Source organism: Typha latifolia, chromosome 15 (genome assembly GCF_019914945.1).
Source record: "Typha latifolia isolate L0001 chromosome 15, TyphaL0001v2, whole genome shotgun sequence".
Taxonomy (NCBI): Eukaryota; Viridiplantae; Streptophyta; class Magnoliopsida; order Poales; family Typhaceae; genus Typha; species Typha latifolia.
This window is the reverse complement of record NC_133100.1, coordinates 6,897,094-6,915,890: the sequence shown is the minus strand read 5'-3', so window position 1 is coordinate 6,915,890 and position 18,797 is coordinate 6,897,094. Positions and strand designations below refer to the sequence as shown.

At 34.2% G+C, this 18,797-nt stretch overlaps 2 protein-coding genes across 2 annotated transcripts; both read left to right on the top strand.

The window, feature by feature from the left end:
* The first annotated feature begins 2,491 nt into the window (after positions 1-2,491).
* Positions 2,492-6,279, top strand: LOC140801607 (endonuclease III homolog 1, chloroplastic). Its single transcript, XM_073156787.1, has 11 exons — positions 2,492-2,906; positions 3,236-3,357; positions 3,615-3,690; positions 3,970-4,041; positions 4,272-4,390; positions 4,701-4,767; positions 4,906-4,997; positions 5,133-5,270; positions 5,346-5,450; positions 5,554-5,637; positions 5,898-6,279. Exons 1-11 carry the CDS (start codon positions 2,765-2,767, stop codon positions 6,039-6,041), a joined length of 1,161 nt encoding a protein of 386 aa, XP_073012888.1. The 5' UTR covers positions 2,492-2,764; the 3' UTR covers positions 6,042-6,279.
* Positions 6,280-7,270: 991 nt separating this feature from the next.
* Positions 7,271-16,788, top strand: LOC140802461 (gamma-secretase subunit APH1-like). The gene is made up of 6 exons (XM_073158007.1): positions 7,271-7,480; positions 8,037-8,192; positions 8,324-8,409; positions 12,318-12,443; positions 13,413-13,540; positions 16,399-16,788. The coding sequence occupies exons 1-6, from the start codon at positions 7,368-7,370 to the stop codon at positions 16,537-16,539; spliced, it is 750 nt and encodes a 249-aa protein (XP_073014108.1). The 5' UTR covers positions 7,271-7,367; the 3' UTR covers positions 16,540-16,788.
* The last annotated feature ends 2,009 nt before the right edge of the window (positions 16,789-18,797 follow it).

Here is an 18,797-nt window from a genome sequence, read left to right as displayed (position 1 = left end):
ATTTTTTTTTCTCTAAGATAAGTTGTTAACGAGATTATGAAATAACTTAAATAATATTGCTTCCATTAAATAAATATATATTTGGAAACAAAATTTCGAATTAGATCGGTGATAAAATAAAAAATAAAAATAAAAATATAGAAAGCTACAATGATTTTATGAGGCCACATTTTTAAAATGAAAGGCATGAACATTATTTGGACTAAAAACTAATCTGTTACAATTTAATAAAATATATAAGTATACTGTAATCATTAGTTAATATATCAACACTATTAATTTGGGTAAAAGAATTAAAAATTTCTTATTAATTATGATCAAGGTTAATTTGTAGACATGTTTACTATAGTCAGATTTATACGAATTGTTTCGAGTGTACTGTGAATGTGTGTCTATCGATCATGTGTATTCGATGATTCTGCTTGCGCGTACAAAAAATGATCAAATTTGATAATAAAAAATTAATACTAATCTCTAACTTTTTTATTTTTTTTTAATAACTAAAAGTATATGATATTGAATTAACAAAAAGTACTAATTATATGACCGAAATTACTAGTCACACTTTACTTTTCAATTGGTAAATTATTCTCTTTTTTTCCCTCTCTCCCTCTCTCTCTCTCTTACATCGTTAGAATAAATTTTCTAGTATATTAAACCAACTATTTATCTTTTTACAATTTTAAGGAACATCCGGTAAAACTACATCTTAAGTTTGGTGATTAAATTAAATTGATTGGTCAAGTAATATATGAAAATTAATAATTTTATCCTTGACAAATAGATCTGAGAATAAAATTTTGTTCGAATAATTGCTTTGGATCAAATACTTATCCAATGACATGCACGGATCAATTGAACGTCGTGTAAATTGCATGGATCACCCAATCAATAATAGGTGAGATGGTGATATCTGCCACTATTATCACAATGTTGCATCAAGCTCTTCTTTGTGCAGTAAAAGTGGTGAAGGAGAAATAAATAGAATATTTATTTAGCTGAGTGCTTGACTTGACTCGATTGATGGTTCTGTAATACTATTTTTGGAGGAGCTATTTAGCAATGCATTATTTAGAAGAGCTATTTAGCAGAGGGCTGGACTTGACTCGATTAATGACTCAATAATACTGTGCTTAGAGGAGTAGTTCAGCGACATAGTGTTGGAGGAGCAAGTTGATGATATGATAGCTTAAAGCAATAGCTCAACGACGTCTGATTTGGAGCAAAACTAACTTGGCGTCATATTGGATTGAAGTTGGGGCCTGTTAACGAAAGAGTAGGCCCAGATGTCCAGTCCATTATATTATAAGGCTTCAATGCTTTTATTATATTCTTTTTTCTTACTATTCAAGAGCTTGAAGGCTAGATATGACTAAACAAATTGTCAACTATCCCTAGATAGATAAGCACTTAGGCCCCACCAAATTTTAGGCATCAACCACTATTATTAAGTTACTTAGTTTAGGCTTCAAGCCGTGCATGTCGCGCTTATCTAAGCTAACTGTACTGTCAAGCCATCAATTAAATTGAGCCATTAAGTCAAACTGCTAAACTATCAAACCAATAATAGCCCTGTTTCACTTGTAGGATAAGAATAAGTTTATTCTAGTGTAATAACTAAATAACATCTTACCTTATTCTAGTATAATAATTTATCGTTCTCTCTCATCTTATTCCATACAACTTTTAAAAAATAATATAATAATAACCCACAATTACTATTTTGCCTCTAGGTTAGATAACATTTAATTACAAATCACTTCCACTACAGTTAAGATTCTAACTCTCTCTTCACTATCTCTTCTATTAAATATCAGTTATCTCAACTACAGTTTATTTTTTCTCTCTCATCTATCTTTTTTTTTAAACATCTCACCTACAGTTGAGATTTTTTTTAAAACTAATAAATTCTGCAAAAATAAAAAAAAAATATTAAGCCCGCACACTTTTTCCACAGTGCCGGCTTATAACCCCGCATTATACCGCCAGTGTAGGCTTATAACCTTGTATTAATCTGCAATGTCTATTCATTTATTCTAGTGTATGATTATTTTATATAGAGTGTGGGCTTATAACTCTGTATTACCTCATAGTTTCTCTTTATATCCTCTAATACATTGTTATTTTAGTGCGGGTTTATAACTCAACAATACCTCTTTATTTAGTACATGGTCATTTTATACAAAGAGTGCAAGATTTTTTCTACAGTGCGAATTTATAACCCTGTCTGTAGTGCCTACTTATTTATTTACAGTGCAATATAGATATTTTAAATCCGCAGTTTTAATAAAAAATAATATTATTTTAGAAAAATAATATTTACTCCTATTTTAATATATAGCTAATAGTATTTTTTGGTCGTTGGAATAATTTTGCTTATTCTATTCTTATTCTATTAAGTGAACGGGAACTAAATAATTTTATTCATAATAATTATTTAAAAATTAGAGTTAATCCTATAATGTTACTGATCAAACTACCAACTCTGCTTACATTTATTATATTCTCGGTTGATCGACTCTTTGTCCGGGATAAGTCAGGCCAACGAGATCTATATGCATAGATTTGCGGCGTCAGCGTGGAACCTCCTAAACAAATGGAAGTTAAAGTGGCCATGAGCTTCCCACGATCTTACGCTTAGAATAGTCGGAGGAACACGGAATACGATGATGCCTCCTTTTGCATAATCCCCCAAATTATAAACTTAATTAACCATTCGTCTCCGTAGTGAACCCTCCACATTCCCTCCAAAGTCTAGACCCAGATGCTCCTTCCTCTTCCATGCTTTAGATTTGCTTCGCTTCCGCTCTCCGCTCCTTGGAAAACACTGAGGATGCCCATCACTAGATCCTCTTCGCGGTCGCTCGCAACGAAGGCGCAAAGCTCCAACTCGCAGCTAAATCCAGGTGGGTTTCTCCCGATTTCTTTTTTTCGCCTTTTCTTTTTCTCGTCGTATTTGGTGCTAGGATGCTTTTAGTCGAATTATAGCATGCAGAACTTGTAAAAATTTGATCTTGCTTCATTATTTGAGATGGGTGTTCGTTTTTCCTACTTGTAATCCCATTAAGAGCCCTGTTATATCATCCTCTTTAATAGAATCTGACTGTTGCTGTCGGAAAATTTAATGGTAAATGAGATGGGTGTCTCGGAAATGTTTAAAGATTAGGAAAATTATATATAGTGAACAAATTTGCTTTTTTATTGTTGAGGAGGATTTATTGCTCCTTTTTTCCAGCTTCTGCCCCCTCTTTTGATGCTTCTGAATCTGAAGTTCCTGCTTCTGCGAGGAAAAAGAGGGTAAGGCGCGCAGTTGAAATCAATGGGGAGAAGACAGAGAAAGAAGTTTCTGATCAGAGAGTAAGTACATAATCTGTGCTTCATCTTAGAAGAGGAGGTTGTTTGTCTGTTTGTGTATTTCCTTTTGGCTACCTCATTTTGGGTTTTAAATTCAATTGTTTTAATGTTCAATCACCATTCAAGCAGTTTGCACTTGCCATTGGCTGTCACTATCATTATGTTGGCCGGATTTCTGCTCTTTAACTGAAATATACATGCATTTGGCTACTTTAGTTGGCATGAAGTATCAATGTAATAATGGTCAGATTTATTTCCAGCTTGATGGGTTGCCTGATATTGAAGAGTTTGCATATAACAAGGTCAAGGAATCAACAGCAAAGAAAATCTCTATTGGTACTATTTTCTTGAGAACTTTTACTAGCTCTAAACATTCGATCATGATTGAATAGGTTCACGGGGCATTTTTATTACTTAGTCGTCCTGAAAGAATGGCAGTGGTTCACAAAACAGAACCCACTTATCAAGTTTTTCACTGACTCTAATCTCATTTCTAGCTTGCATGTCTGAAGCTGTGCGGTCTTACCTTTGGCTATACTAGGATTAACCTCTTGTTTTTTTGAGCTTCATCTTCTGTGATCACTATCCCGTCCCTAATATTGTATTGTTCTACAGATAATAAGAAGCTCCCCTCGTCTTCTTCAGCTAAGTTTGGGAAACAATTTGAAGCTTCCATTATGGCAAGAGGTACTTAAAAAAGATAAAAATTACAGATTTCTGATATTGAAATAAATTATAAATTGCTATCATTTATATGAGAAAGGTAATTGCTTATTTCTGATTGGTTTACTCTATTTGCTCATTTCTTTATTGATCTATTAGATAATTACTAGCTGCAATTTCTTCCACAACCAATTGATTGGTTGCATGCTTTTTTACTTCTTGTACATGAAACACAATATAAACGGAATATGCAGTGGAACCCCCAGAAAATTGGGAAGTAGTTCTTGAAGGGATTAAGGAAATGAGGTGTTCTGAGGATGCTCCAGTAGACACTAAGGGATGCGAAAAAGCAGGCAGTCTTCTGCCACCCAGGGTAATGTTGGCCTCTAAAAGCATGTTCTCAATCTTCTGATTTGGTGTAATTCATATGGAGCATGCAGTTTTATCTTCATAGAAAAGTCTAGGGTAATTATGCTTCAGTTCTAGTTAATATTATCAATGTTTGTCTCTTCTAAACTATAAGATACCTGATTTATTTTTCTGAATTCTGCTCAAGTCATTGGTTGAGAGCATGCTTTTGGGACAAGCATTGGTTTAGAGCATGCTTCACTTTTAGCTGTGAATCTCATCAGTGTTTGTCTATTCAACTTATTTGATGCTGTAAATTATATGTCCCTGCACAGGAAAGGAGATTCGCAGTTTTGGTGTCATCATTATTGTCAAGTCAAACCAAAGATCAAGTTACACATGGCAAGTCTTGATAATGCATTTTTCTTCTTTTTCTGGATGAACTTTTGTTGTCAGCTGGAATAACTTGAATAAGCCTATTGCATCTTTTCATTTTCACAAAGATGATGGCTTTCATTTGGTAATATGAACTCGTGTCAGGTGCGGTGCAGCGTCTCTCTGAGAAAGGGTTATTGGATGCAGATGCCATTGTCAGGACAGATGAAGGAACCATCGCAAAATTAATCTATCCGGTAAGTTCGTATTGTAGGCACTTCCCTTTATTTACTTAGATTAGTGTTAACTTCAAGTTGACCACGTTGTTGTATCTTGGCAGATACATGCATATTTCATAGAAATGTTAAGAATGTCAATTATGCTTTCCTTAGGTTGGATTTTATCAGAGAAAGGCCCAGTATATGAAGAAAGTTGCTCAGATTTGTCTTGAAAAGTATGAAGGAGACATCCCGAGTTCTTTAGATGGATTGCTTGCTCTTCCTGGAGTAGGTCCTAAAATGGCCCATCTGGTACAGCTTGACTTTGTTGCTATGAAAAATGAAAGAATGCATTACTTCTCCAATTTCATTCTTTCTTTTAAACAGGTTATGATTATAGGATGGGATAATGTTCAAGGTATATGTGTCGACACTCATGTGCATCGTATTTCTAACCGCCTTGGATGGGTATTTCGACCTGGAACAAGACAGGTGATCTAGGCATCCAAGAGAACCTACAATAAGTTTTATTAAGTTTACTTGAATCTTAATATTTATAGCAGAAATAAATACACATTGAGGTTTTTGTTTGCAGAAAACTTTGACTCCAGAAGAAACAAGAGTGTCTCTTCAGACATGGTTACCAAAGGATGAATGGGCACCAATCAATCCATTATTGGTATCATAAGATACTTTCTATGAATTTCTTTTTAGCACTAAGCCTTCTTGTTCTTTTACCACTATATAACATCAAACATAAGCTGACTGGAATTGTTGGCTCTTGTAAAAAGGAAATACTTACTTATTCAGTTTCAAGCTCCAAGATCCCTGAAATCATGATCATTTCTTCTTGGAATACTTCGGTTTGTTCTGAATAATAATGTAGGCATCTTTTCTACTATATCATTAATAGTGTGAACCTTTGTATTCTGTTCTCAGGTTGGATTTGGGCAGACTGTGTGCACTCCTCTTTGGCCCAAGTGTGGAATCTGTGGCATAAACAAATTATGCCCCTCTGCATTCAAGGAATCATCAAGCCCTAACTCAAAGTCCAAGAAACCAAACAAAAGTAAAAGATCTTAAGGCAAATCTTCCGCCTTCCTTGCGGTGGACTGACTGCTTGCGATCGACATTGTGAAATTGTTTTTTGTCCTCTTTTTGGTTATTAATATTGGTATGCTAAGGCATCACAAATGGATTGTCACTCCTGCAGTCAGTGATTCAACTGATTTCCTTTTGTATAGAATTGTTGCAGATCTATGAACAGACATTGTAATTGCAATGGAAATATGAAATATCACAGAAAGGATTACCAAATGTACTTCATTATCTCTATGTCCTAAGAAGTGGGAGATTATTCCTTAATATTATTAATCCTTTCTGTGATACATAAATGTCATTTTATGTTCTGCAGTCAAATCAGAGTGTTTTTTTTGTTTTGTTTTGCATAAGCACACCTCTGAAGTTCCTTATTTGCAAATAAATTTCTTCCAATTTTAGCTGCAAAACCTTACCTTTTCTATAATGCTCTTCTGGTCACTTTGTTAACTAACTTAAAAAGGATTATATTTTGACCAAACTAGTTTAGTTACTGAAATATATGACACCCCAAACTTAATATAAAATGCTGATAAGTTTAATATTTTACTTTTAGATAAGTTCAATATAAAAATATGATTCTATTTATTTTCACATTAAATACTGAATAATCAAACATTTTAATGTTAAAAACTTTAAAATGCTCAGTGTCTAAGTAGAAAACGCTAAACTATTCATTGCGTTATTAAGACGCCAAATTATTCAATTTTGCATATCATATTTTTCAACTAATAATTTATTTTTTAACATATAATATATCGTTACGAAGATTAAAGAAGAACAAATGTGTTAATTTTAATTGAAACTTAATCATACCACGAACGAAAAATATATAGATAAAAATATAAAGAAATTTATAGCATCTTAACTTTATGCTTATCTATTTTAGTTACAAAATATGTAAATATATATAAAATATATATATTTATAGCATCGTCTAAATTTTAGTCTTAATTTTTATCCAAATTTTTTTATAAATAATACACTAAATAGTTTAGTATTTACTAAAACTTAATACGCTAAATGGTTTAGCATTTATAAAAGTAATTTTTTGAGGTTTCCATCTAAATTTTAGAGACAGCTATAGTTAAATTGGGAGAGAGCTAATTTGGTAAAAAAACTCAAACTTAAAAGCACATATACTGATATAAGAACAAGAGAGGGAAGTAAATTTGCATAAAGAACCCTGGACTCGTAGATATTTCGTTCTACCGGCAAAAAACAACAAAAAGGAAAAGTAGCCAAATAGAGGCCGACCACCTGGTAAAAGTTTCAGGCTTTCAGCTACTCTTGCAGAAGGGGTCGTCGGAGATGACGATCGCCGCCGGGGTCGGCTACGCTTTGATTGCTCTCGGACCTGCCTTCTCCCTCTTTGTCTCCGTCATCGCCAAGAAGCCCTTCCTTATCCTAACTCTCCTCACCAGGTCTACCTCGATGAAATTTATCTAGTTTTGTTTCTTTTCCTTCTCCTCTTTTTGGGGTATCTTCTGTGGGTTCCGAGTATTTTACGAGATTTTCTGGTAGTAGTTCGAATTCGTCCAATTATCTTTATTCCTTAGATCAATGAGGTCTTCAGCTTTGGATTTTATTGGGTGGTTCTCTGCTGCGAATGAATGAAAATGTGGATCTCGCACCTTGATGCTTTCCTTTGATTAAAACGTTCAACATAATGGATGGGTATTTCATAAACTTGCAAATTGTTTCTAAAGTTGTGAGCTTTTTTACTTTTCTATACTCTTCCACACAGTTCTTTAAATGATACCCAGGAAATTATAGTTTCAGGATTCACTTTGCGTAAAATAAAATATAGCATTTTCCTTACTAGATAATGGCAGTGTTTATTCTTGAGTGATCACAAATCTCAATAGTAAGTGCTTTGTGATATTACCCATCTGTTTTTTCCTAGGACTCTATTGAGGTAAATTTATGGTGACAATATGTAGCCAATGTTAATGATTGCTAGATGATTGTTGAATGCAGCACATTGTTTTGGCTTATAAGTTTAATAGTCCTTTCGGGAGCATGGAGGGGTTTTCTTCCTGTGAAATCAGCAGCATGGTGGCCTTATGTGATTCTGATACTCACATCTGTTGGTTTTCAAGAAGGCATCCGGCTCGTATTCTGGAAGCTTTACAAGTAGGTTGTGATTTTAATAATTGAAAGTCCCTTCTATCTGTTCATTTATTGCCATCTTTTATGAAGTCATATAAAATTGGTTTATACATTAACGGATTATGTTTTTGTCCTGCTTTGATGAACTTTGCCAGGAAGATGGAAGATACATTAGATGCTTTCGCAGATAGGGTATCTAAGCCCCGTCTTTTTCTGACTGATAAGATGCAAATTGCATTAGGTAAAAGCTTGCCCCACAAATAAATTTACTTACAGTTGCACTTTTCCACTATCTCAAATCTCCTCCTTGCTCTTAATGTTGATTTGCTTGTTTCTGAAATCTGCCTTGAATCATGTGAATTCACATGATATAAGCATGTATTTTTTTACTAGAGAATAACGTATAAGCATAACATGATTCTTCAAAATTATTTACCTCACCAAACAATCTTTAATTTCTAATTTCCTAAAAACGATAATTCTGTCGTTCATGTTGAAGAAAAGTCAAAATAGGAAATGAGATGTACTGCATGTCATCCAATTTTTACTTTGAAGTGCCATTCTTTCATCCATTGTAGGGTAATCATTCATCGTTGCCATTTTAATCTTTATCTAACCTTCTTCTATCAATATGACTCATGTTGTTTTTCATTAGCCCTACTTCCTTTTTCTTTTGATAATAAGCATTAGCTCTTAAGCATGGTTCCAAAAATTGGTCGATCCCAATTTGTGCCAGAAACTAGTCAATTGCTTGTTTTCAAGTATATATCAAACGGTACTTGATCCGGATTGGCTGATTTGGGCTAAATAGGTCCAATCTACTATGAATCCGACCTATATCTAACCAAGGGACATCAATAATTGATGTCCCCGTTTTCTTTCTCTCCCAAGCAAAGCACCGGTGCTTCTTCGATGCAAATCCGACCTCCACTATATATATATATTTTTTTTTTCTCTATCTTTTTCTCTCTTCCCTTCTTCTTCACTGCAGAAGCAACATAACTTTACTTTTTATTTTTTTTATTTTCTTCCACACATTCTCTCTTCTTTTCATTAAAAATCACTATAGAATAGTCATTTGTTCATTTTTTCCTTTTGGTTCTTCCACTCTCTCCTCTTTCTCTCTCTCTCTCTCTCTCTCTCTCTCTCTCTCTCTCTCTCTCTCTCTCTCTCTCTCTCTTTCTGCAGTTTCTTCACTGTTCTACACTTTAGAACAGAGAACATTTCGTTTTTATATTTTTGTCTCTCTCTATTCTCTTCTATATTGTAGAGTTCGAGTGATTAGAGGGAGAGATTAGAGAGCAATTAATGTCACGATTCGAAATCGGAATTATGATTAGCCATGTACCTCAATAACTTGAGATACACTAAGCCTTAATAAATATTTTTAAGTCCACCATGACAAGAATTTAATATACTCTACTTCATTATGCAACCCTGACTAGTACTTGAAATGTCAGAAGAGGGATCCCATGAGCTAATAACTATAGTTTAGTGAGTGAATCCACTCAAAAGCTAGGATCATTTTTAATCTAATATGTGATATTAATCGAAGATCAATAGTTAAACAATAGTCAGCAACTCATAATATGAATAATAAGCATAAGCCACAAGGATGCAGTTAACAAGTTAATAATATACTCTACTTCATTATGCAACCCTTCTCAATTTCAATAACACTAGCTGTCTCAATTTGGGATTGTGCTCGAGGATTTACATCAACTAAAAGTCATCTTGAGATGTGCTTAAGTCTTTTCCTTATAATTAATCTACTTAGGATCACCAGGAGATGTCATTATATGATAAACGTAATATTTCTTTTCTACTAACCATAGAGAGAGATTAAGGTCACCTCAAGGAGTCTTCTGGTCTAGTATGAGACTATTCCTTAATCGCGTCAAAGTCACATAAACGGATCAAATACTGATTAGAAATAGATTTATCTCTTAGACTGTTTTCTAATCGCGCTAGAGTCACCTAAACGGATCATGTACTGATCAGTAGGTCTGTCCTCTGGACTGTTTTCTAACTGCGTCAGTCACCTCAGTAGATCATGTACTGATCAGGAATATGTATGTTTCCTAGACTTCAAAGGTTCTTTAATCACGTCAAAGTCACCTAAATGGATCATATGCTGATCAGGTATAAATCTGTTTCCTGGACTTCAAATGTAGATTTGAGTCACCAAAGGAAGATGCATGAAGAATATCTAGCATGTGTATGTTCTCAAAGTCCTACTAACTTCATAGCCAATATTTTATTATTTGCACGAAAATCAACATTTTATGAACTAAAGTCTAAAGTGTTGTACGAAATAGAGTATGACATGAAATACAACATAGCATAAAAAGATAATAATGCACAAAGCATAATACTATAAGAATAATAATACAAAGGAATCATAGTATTAAATACGAAACGATAATTATGTGAGTAAATTCATTCACATAAGGTCCATGTGGAATAGCTCAACTCAATAACCAAGTAAAAACTCTTCACATACGATTTGTCTAGTGTTATTCACTTACTCCGACTCCCCGATAACTGACTCCGACAATGGTAGCTCTGACAATGTAACAAAAATAAATTTAGATGAGGAAGTAGGAAGTAGGAGATGATGACCTTCTCATCTCAGTACTGTAGCACCGATACAATACACTTTGCCGCTCAAAAACTTAGTTTTTTTCGTCAGTGCTGTAGCACTGCTACAGTACTGTCACCCAAATATTTTTTTCCCAAAGCCTCCCTTTTATAGATCAAGGATATAAGAATCCTACTAAGATAAGGATTCTAATATATTTTCTTACTTAAAGATATACCTAATAAAAAAATATTAATTCGTTTTAATTCGAATCCTAAAATATATAGGATAAAACTAAATCTGTCATTATCTAAATAATTATCTCTAATTTTTTTATTTAATTATTTTTGAAATTATGGGTTATTACAATTAATGAGAGATAGATTATTATCCTCCTCCAACACAAACCATACAACAAGAAAGACAGTCATTTGATATAACTAATTTGATACAATCTGTCTTTGGAGTACCTAGCCTTAGACATCACTATTTACGAACTTATGATGATAATAATGACGAGCGCAAGAATTTACTAAATACAACTCGGAATTTATCATGGTTTTGAGTAAGTGAATACTTTTTCTAATTTTTAGGTTTCATATTTGAGTAATTATTGTTTTCTTATTTTGTTCTAAATAAGAGCTTATCTAAATTTTCTTTTACTTTTTAAATAATATTTATAATTTTACGTAATTAAAAAAAAATAGTCCAATCTGATACGAACGGCTGATATGGCGGATAGCTCATATGTATTTGTTTTTTTGGGTGGTTGATCTTGGTTTTGAAATAGATATTTGGAACCTTGCTCTTAAGTAGAAAAGAATCTTTGGAAGGATACAACAGATATATGTCATACACTATCAGCTTAATGCACTTAGGATTGTTTAGGCAAAAAAAAGAGGCAATTTCGATCAAGAGAGGCTCTACACATGAACCTAGTTGGCTAGCTAGTGGTTATGAGGGTTCATGTGATTAGCACACAAGTAGTCACAATTCCATTATACAGTTATACTAAAAGAAATCTGGAAGATATGGACTGATATAAAGTAATATTAGGATTATATTCATTTCTAAGACATTAGTAGGCCAATTGCCAGGAGAATGGACTAATCATTTGCCATTTCAAAAAGTTTCTTCTAACATGGGGTGCCATTTTCCTTTCATTATATGGATACTTAGATGAATACTTTTCATGACCTCCTATCGATTGTGACATCTGCTCAAAGATGTTTTGTCTGCTACATAAGGCTAAAAAAGCTATCACAATAGCTAAACTCATTATCTTCTATGTTAGGAAGATTCTTGGAAATGACTGGTGAAGTAATTCCAGTTTTTGTACACTCAAAGGTGATATACACATTAGTGCCTTAATGTCTTGAATTTCCTGGCTACTTTACTCTCAATTTATGGACCCTGAGATGAAATATACTTGGTCCAGTTAGTGCCTATTATCCATTGTGACCAGTGGTGAAAATATCTTTTTTTCTACTATATGATGTTATGTTGCCATGGTAACTTCTGTGGCATCCCTTTCTATTTTTTTCACTGACGTTTTAAATGTGTTGCAGCTGGTGGTTTAGGTCATGGTGTGGCTCATGCCGTCTTTTTCTGTCTTAGTCTCTTAACTCCAGCATTTGGTCCTGCAACATTTTATGTTGATAGGTGCTCCCACATACCAATTTTCCTTGTTTCGGGTGAGGCATCATTTTTTAATGTTCCTGTTTCTGAGCTTGTTTTACTGAGAAGTGGTTGCGTTGAATTTAATAGTAAGCATGCTTTTGTTGTATTATTGCCTTTTCCATCACAAGAATACATATAAACTCTTATCAACAAGAATGCGGAATTTTCCTTGCCATAACTGGCAAGAATCTATTTGACTCGATGGACTCACCTTAGCAGAGGAACCATTCTTGTATCTTCTTTCTATATCTGAATTTATTAGCAGGTGCCCCATCTGGTGTGCTTTTTTACCTTGCCTCTAACTTCTGCATCTTTTCTCTCATGGGGCTTTCCCATCTAACTACAAAGGACTTGTGCTTGACCCAATCTAGTATAGTTTCAAGTATCTCTTGGCTTTTGATGACACAAAACTGGACCTTGTAGATTAACACAAGATTTTTTCTTAAAACTTTTGAATCCCCTAACACTTGAAATTAAGATATTTTATGTATAGTAGTTCTAGTAGCTATATATATAGTCCAACCGTCATGGTTATGCAACTGTGAAGGGTTGGAATTACTACATTGTGAAGTCAGTTCAAACTTCAAAAGAATCAAAACAATACATTACTGCATGGAAAGCTAATCTATTTTAGGACCCATAGGATCATGCTCTAAAATATCTTTTGGTAGACTTGATACTTGGGAAAGTTCTGGAGGAAAACACACGATTATAGAATAGAGTGTAAGAGAAGCTAAGTGGAATATGCAATCAGTGAATATTTCTATTGAGACTGCTTTTTGAGAAAAAGTTTCCAAATTAGCCTTCTCACTCTTATATGCTTGAACGTAACATAATTTATGTCAAAATATTAGATCAAAAATTCTCATTGATGTTGTGTATCTTATCCACAAGATTACTGCAAATGCTGTTTCATGCTGAATCAAATAATTCCCTACAGTTCACATCATCTTGATCTTAACTTAATTCTGTTTTTGTTGCAGCTGTTATTTCTTTTGGATTTGTGATAATTCATGCTTTTTCAATGGTCATTGCTTTTAATGGATATGCTGAAGGACGGAAAAGTGACCAAATGTTTGTCCCTGTTGTCCACGCTATTGCGTCCGTAATGGTAAGCATCTAATCTATCGAGGAATTATTTTGGTAATTCACAATTTCACCAGGGTCTCTAAGATCCCGTTAAGCCTTCCTAAACAAGCTGCACTATAATTTTTACAGTCAATTCTACATTACCCACTTGAAATGTGGGAGATGTATTTATTTTTATTGATTCTCATATATTTGTATCTTTATAACCGCAATGCGCATGTTCATGCATAATAGTATAACCCTGAGTGGATTGACTGTCTGGTTTACATTGCATTTTCTTATATGGTTAAGGATACAAAGCGGGAAGCCTATTAAGGTAGACTTCCAGGATGCATGGCGTATCTTTGTCTGGAATCCATGCATGTATGTGTCTGTACATGTACGTGGATATCTATGTATATACATTTGTATGCATATATGTATATATATGATTATATCTATATACGGAATAAATATATACCGAGTTGGACTAGAAATTTTATGTTGAAACTTTTAGAAAATTTTTAACACTCTTCTAGCCATGGCTCCTAGTTTGGGCCGATCTCGAGTGGAGTCAGCCGTTGCCGATCCCGGGCCGAAACTAGTCTATTGACTAGTTTCGATCAAGTATTGGCCCGATCTGTTTCAGGTCGAGACTGGCCGTATCGGCCGATCCCGCCCAGACGGGTATGCATAAGAGAGAAAGAGAGGGGGGAAAGAGAGAGAGAGAGAGAGAGAGAGAGAGAGAGAGAGAGAGAGAGAGAGAGAGAGAGAGAGAGAGAGAGAGAGAGGAGGAAGGGAGAGTTTGTGGGTTGCGGCAGTAAGAGGGAGAGGGAAGAAGAGAGAGAGGGGAAGAGAAGGGAGAGAGAGAGAGAGACGTGGAGAGAAAAATAAAAATAAAAAACTATGGTGGAGAGGGAGAGAAGTGTAATTAGGAGGGTGAGGGAGAGGATGACGAAAAGAGTTTTTTAAAGGGAGAGAGAGAGTTAATAAGAGAGAGAGAGAGTTAGTGGGAGAGAAAGATAGTGAGAATGAGAGAGAGAGTTAATGGAGGAGAGAGTTTGATAAGAAAGAGAGTTAATGGGAGAGAGTTACTGGGGGAGAGTTTTTTAATAAGAGAGTTTGTAGATGAGAGAGTTTGAAAAGAGAGAATTAGTGAGAGAATGTAAATTTTCTTTTATTTGCACGAGAAAGGGAGAGAGAGTGTGAGTGGTAGAAAAGGGAGAGATTTAAATTGAGAAAATAATTTTTATTTTAGTTTTTAAATTTATATATGAATAATTTATATTTATATATTATTATTATTTTTTCTAAAAAATTTAGAATTTTTCTGTATTTTAAAAATTATTTTAAAACATAGGCCGATATGAATGATCGATACCGTCGATACAACTGATAGTGTCGTTTTTAAAAATTGTTGATCCCGATTTCAATACTTGCAACCTTGCTTCTAACCCTCGATTGCAAAGATTGTTGTGCCAGAGGCACGAAATGTGTTGATGTCCCGTCAAGGTACAATCCTTTAGCATGTGGCATGTCAAGTCAGTGTGCCGATAGTCATGATATGTTGGAAAAACAATCTTTAAACTTTTCTAAAGCTTTAAAACAGGTTAAAATCTTTTAACACTAGATATTAGTGTAAGATATGTAATTAGATTTTAATATCATAATTATTCATAAATTTTCTTGGATCTTCTAAGTTGGGGCAAATAACTTGGAGAAAACTGAAATCTAAAATTAGAAGTATAATCTATATTGATCATGAAAAGAGGTACCAAAGGGGATGGAAGAGAGCCTAAATTAGATTTGTTTAATATAAGTTATACTCAATTCCTAGTGGTGTCGGTGCATATCAGTATGGATGGTCATGAGGGTATTGAGATACTCTTCCTGTACAGTATTGATAATTCTTTGGCACGATATGTATCAACTCATGCTGATTGTGTTGATCGGTATGTCCATCTATGCTTGACTGTTTGGTGGGTTTGTAAAACACATCCCAAAGTGTAGTAAGAGAGCATATATCATTTCTTCCCATATTGAGTTTTCTTTTAAATTCTGAGGTGCAGTCAATTGCTAGAAATATCAAACTTTGGGAAAAGGTTTAAGATGAAGTTTCTACTGTGTGTACACACACACACACACACACGAAAGTTGGAAACATTTAGCATCCTGAGCTTAAGGGATCAAAAGTAACATCATTCTCACATCATTAACAGAACATTAAATTTTATCCTTCAACTCCTTTTAAAGCCTTACATTATCTGATATGAACGGTCTAAGCCGTTCTAATGTATGGGCTGGCGTTTGAACACAGTCCGGCTTTCGCCTGGGCATTCTAATGCTTCCACGATGCTTTTGGTTGAGAGCAATAAATTCCGATGCATTTGAATATCCAGTATCGTTTGAATGCCCGACGGCTAGATATTTGGTTAACTTAACTTATTTAAGAGTCTAATTAGGTTTTTCTTTGTTTTTACCTCAAGTGGTTAATTTGATTGGAAGGCTATATATAGGTTGCTTTTTGGTGGGTTAGAGCAAGCAATAGAGTATTTTCTTTCTTTTTTTCCCTTTCAAGTCTACCTATCAGAGCCCCTCTCATGTGGAATATCATCAAATAGAATGCATTTCTTGCATAATTTTGTGCCACATAGCTGATTGTTTCATCACATTATTGCCCATAAGAAATATATCCCAGGATATGGGGCTTGCTCTCTATCTTGTTGAACAATGATCTGTCGGGTCAATTTCATATTTTTTTCCCTCGTAAATCACTTGTAACCTGCATGATTATTTACTAATTCATCAATATGTTTTATCATCTTAGAAGTTCTGCAGTGCACATCCTTATAGTGTCCACTCAATTTATTTTGTTTTGATTAACTCCCTTTTCCATTTCAGACACTGATCAACCTTGCACCTGGGGGCTGCATCATCGGCGTACCTTTGCTCTGTTTTATGGCTGCTCTCACTTTGCAATATTGCTGGCAGATGGTGTGCAGAAGACTAACTGAACATCAGAACAGGCGGTCCATTAGTTAGTACTCATCTACATTTCTCAGACACACCTGGTTCTTAAAGAACTCTTTAACTTTCCTTGTAACATCTGGTTAAATTTTCTCTGCCACATTGTGGCAACATTGTATCATCACCAGCTTTTAGGAACTACAGAAGGATATCATGCATCTCTACTTAAAGCTTGACAATTATTCTTCTTTTTCTTTTTTGCTACTATTGCCTTCGGACATTTAGAAAATCTTTCATATAATGAAAAAAGAGTTTCATCTGACATTTGTTACTAGCAGAAATATTAAGTGAGTCAGCTCCGTAACCGAAGTGCCACCAGTTCAATGGTGCTCATATTGCCCTCGATAGTTATCCTACCCCTTTTAGTTTTCTCATTGGCATATCTTATATTTTTCTTTCCAATTAATAAAGAAGAGTAACTTTCTCGTTAAAATGTGTATTTTGTTTGTCTTTTATTTTTGCCACAATCCAAACAAAGGCATCACTAATTAAGATTTTCTTAATTTATTTTAATAAAATCGTTTCCCTAAGCGACATTTTTTTAATGTACATGTGGCATCGACGCATATTTGAATAAATAAGTTTAGGGATAATTACATCTACATCTCTTGAATATATTCAGTTTTTCTAAAGATCTAAATTTTTTTAGTTTACAATGTCCCCTGAAATGTTGGATCTAAGTGAAAAGTCAAATGGTGGTGACATAATACACCTAATGACTATTATACCCCTAATTAATATATCATAATATTATTAATTTTAAATAAATATAAACTAAAAATAGTAAATTATATAATTACCCTCGAATAACTTGACCTCTCTTCTCTCTCCACTAGTCCTCCTCCTTGTCGCGATACCGGCGCCCTCGCCTGTGATGAGACCTATCTCAGTGGAAACTTGCCGGCGCCCTCGCTCTTGGGGAAACCTGTTGCGGTGGATACCTACGGCCGCCCTCACTCACGGCGACGATCGACCTCGGCGTATACCTCACCGACGAGTACACCAAATAATTTTTTAAAGAAGAAAATAATTTGGCGACAATTATGATATTTTGAAAGTTTACTGTGGCAAGCATCTAAAAATTCCAACATAAAAATGAGACCTCTATTTGATGTTGGAGTCCAAAGCGTTTGGTAAAACAGTCCTCATATTTGATTACAGTAGTAAATAACACTATAATATAAAAATAGTACAAATAACTAAAAACATGAAGCTCAACCCTGAGAATTCTCACATGATCAAAAGGGTCTAAAGTTAGCCTACAGCTCTGTCGCAATCGAAGACACTAAATTCTTAAAAGGCTTGAGACACAAGATCTTTAACCTGCAATAGAAATACAAACACAAGAAGAGAACAACAGAACTAAGATGCAAATTAATAAATAGTTTCGATTGGGAGACATTTATATTCTTTAACTCTTTTTATTCCAAATGAATCTTCTATTGGGGTCTAATCCCCACTTCCACTTCCACGTCAAAATAAAAATAAAGAATAAATCCAAAAGATGGTAGGATACGATGAGGTGGACATATCTTAAAGCTGATTCCGGCGGCTGTGGGAATAAATCTAGAACAAGACACGTCAGATTGAGCCCACCCTCCTCTCTTGACTTGGATTCCAGTGACTACATATAAATATAGGCAGGACAAAAAGATCATATATTTATATTTTATTAAATTTTAACTAATATACTAAGCCGTTCAAATTAGACTTTAAGCTATAATGTTCCCGAGCTAAATATTGCCCAACTGCCAAGCCATTGAATCAAATCGAGCTGTCAACTTAAGCCACTTATAACCAAAATATTTATTGTTGCCGTAAATTCTAAAGTCAAGTGATAAAATATTTACCGGACATTAAAAAGATAGTTTCTCACTTAACCTAACCCGTAGTAAATTATATAGTTGATTCTCTATGTAAATATTAGGGTTGGTGTTATTTAGTAGATTTTTTTAGTAGAGTGTTATATACACGTTTCTCTTCAGAAAGTTCGCCCTTATGATCAGCCTACAAACTTATAATCTAAATAATAATAAAAAAGGTAAGTTATATAGAGAAGTTTTTTAGAGGGTTTTACTGCATTTAAGTTCTCAATAAAATCACTAAATTCTTAGTAAAAGAAAGCTCACTTCCAATAGGAGTGCCCTTGAAGGAAATTGTAACACTTGAGGGGTGCCATTTGTAAATATTAATGAATATAGTGGTGAAAAAAGAATTAGACAATGATAAAATTATACTCAGATCTGGATAAATAACAGATAGGGAACTTTATT

Coding starts and splice junctions, on each gene's coding strand:
- LOC140802461 (XM_073158007.1), top strand. CDS start 7,368: ATGACGATCGCCGCCGGGGTCGGCTACGCTTTGATTGCTCTCGGACCT. Junction 7,481..8,036: donor ATCCTAACTCTCCTCACCAG/GTCTACCTCGAT, acceptor TGTTGAATGCAG/CACATTGTTTTGGCTTATAA. Junction 12,444..13,412: donor ACCAATTTTCCTTGTTTCGG/GTGAGGCATCAT, acceptor TTTTTGTTGCAG/CTGTTATTTCTTTTGGATTT.
- LOC140801607 (XM_073156787.1), top strand. CDS start 2,765: ATGCTCCTTCCTCTTCCATGCTTTAGATTTGCTTCGCTTCCGCTCTCC. Junction 3,358..3,614: donor AAGAAGTTTCTGATCAGAGA/GTAAGTACATAA, acceptor ATTTATTTCCAG/CTTGATGGGTTGCCTGATAT. Junction 4,998..5,132: donor TCGCAAAATTAATCTATCCG/GTAAGTTCGTAT, acceptor TGCTTTCCTTAG/GTTGGATTTTATCAGAGAAA.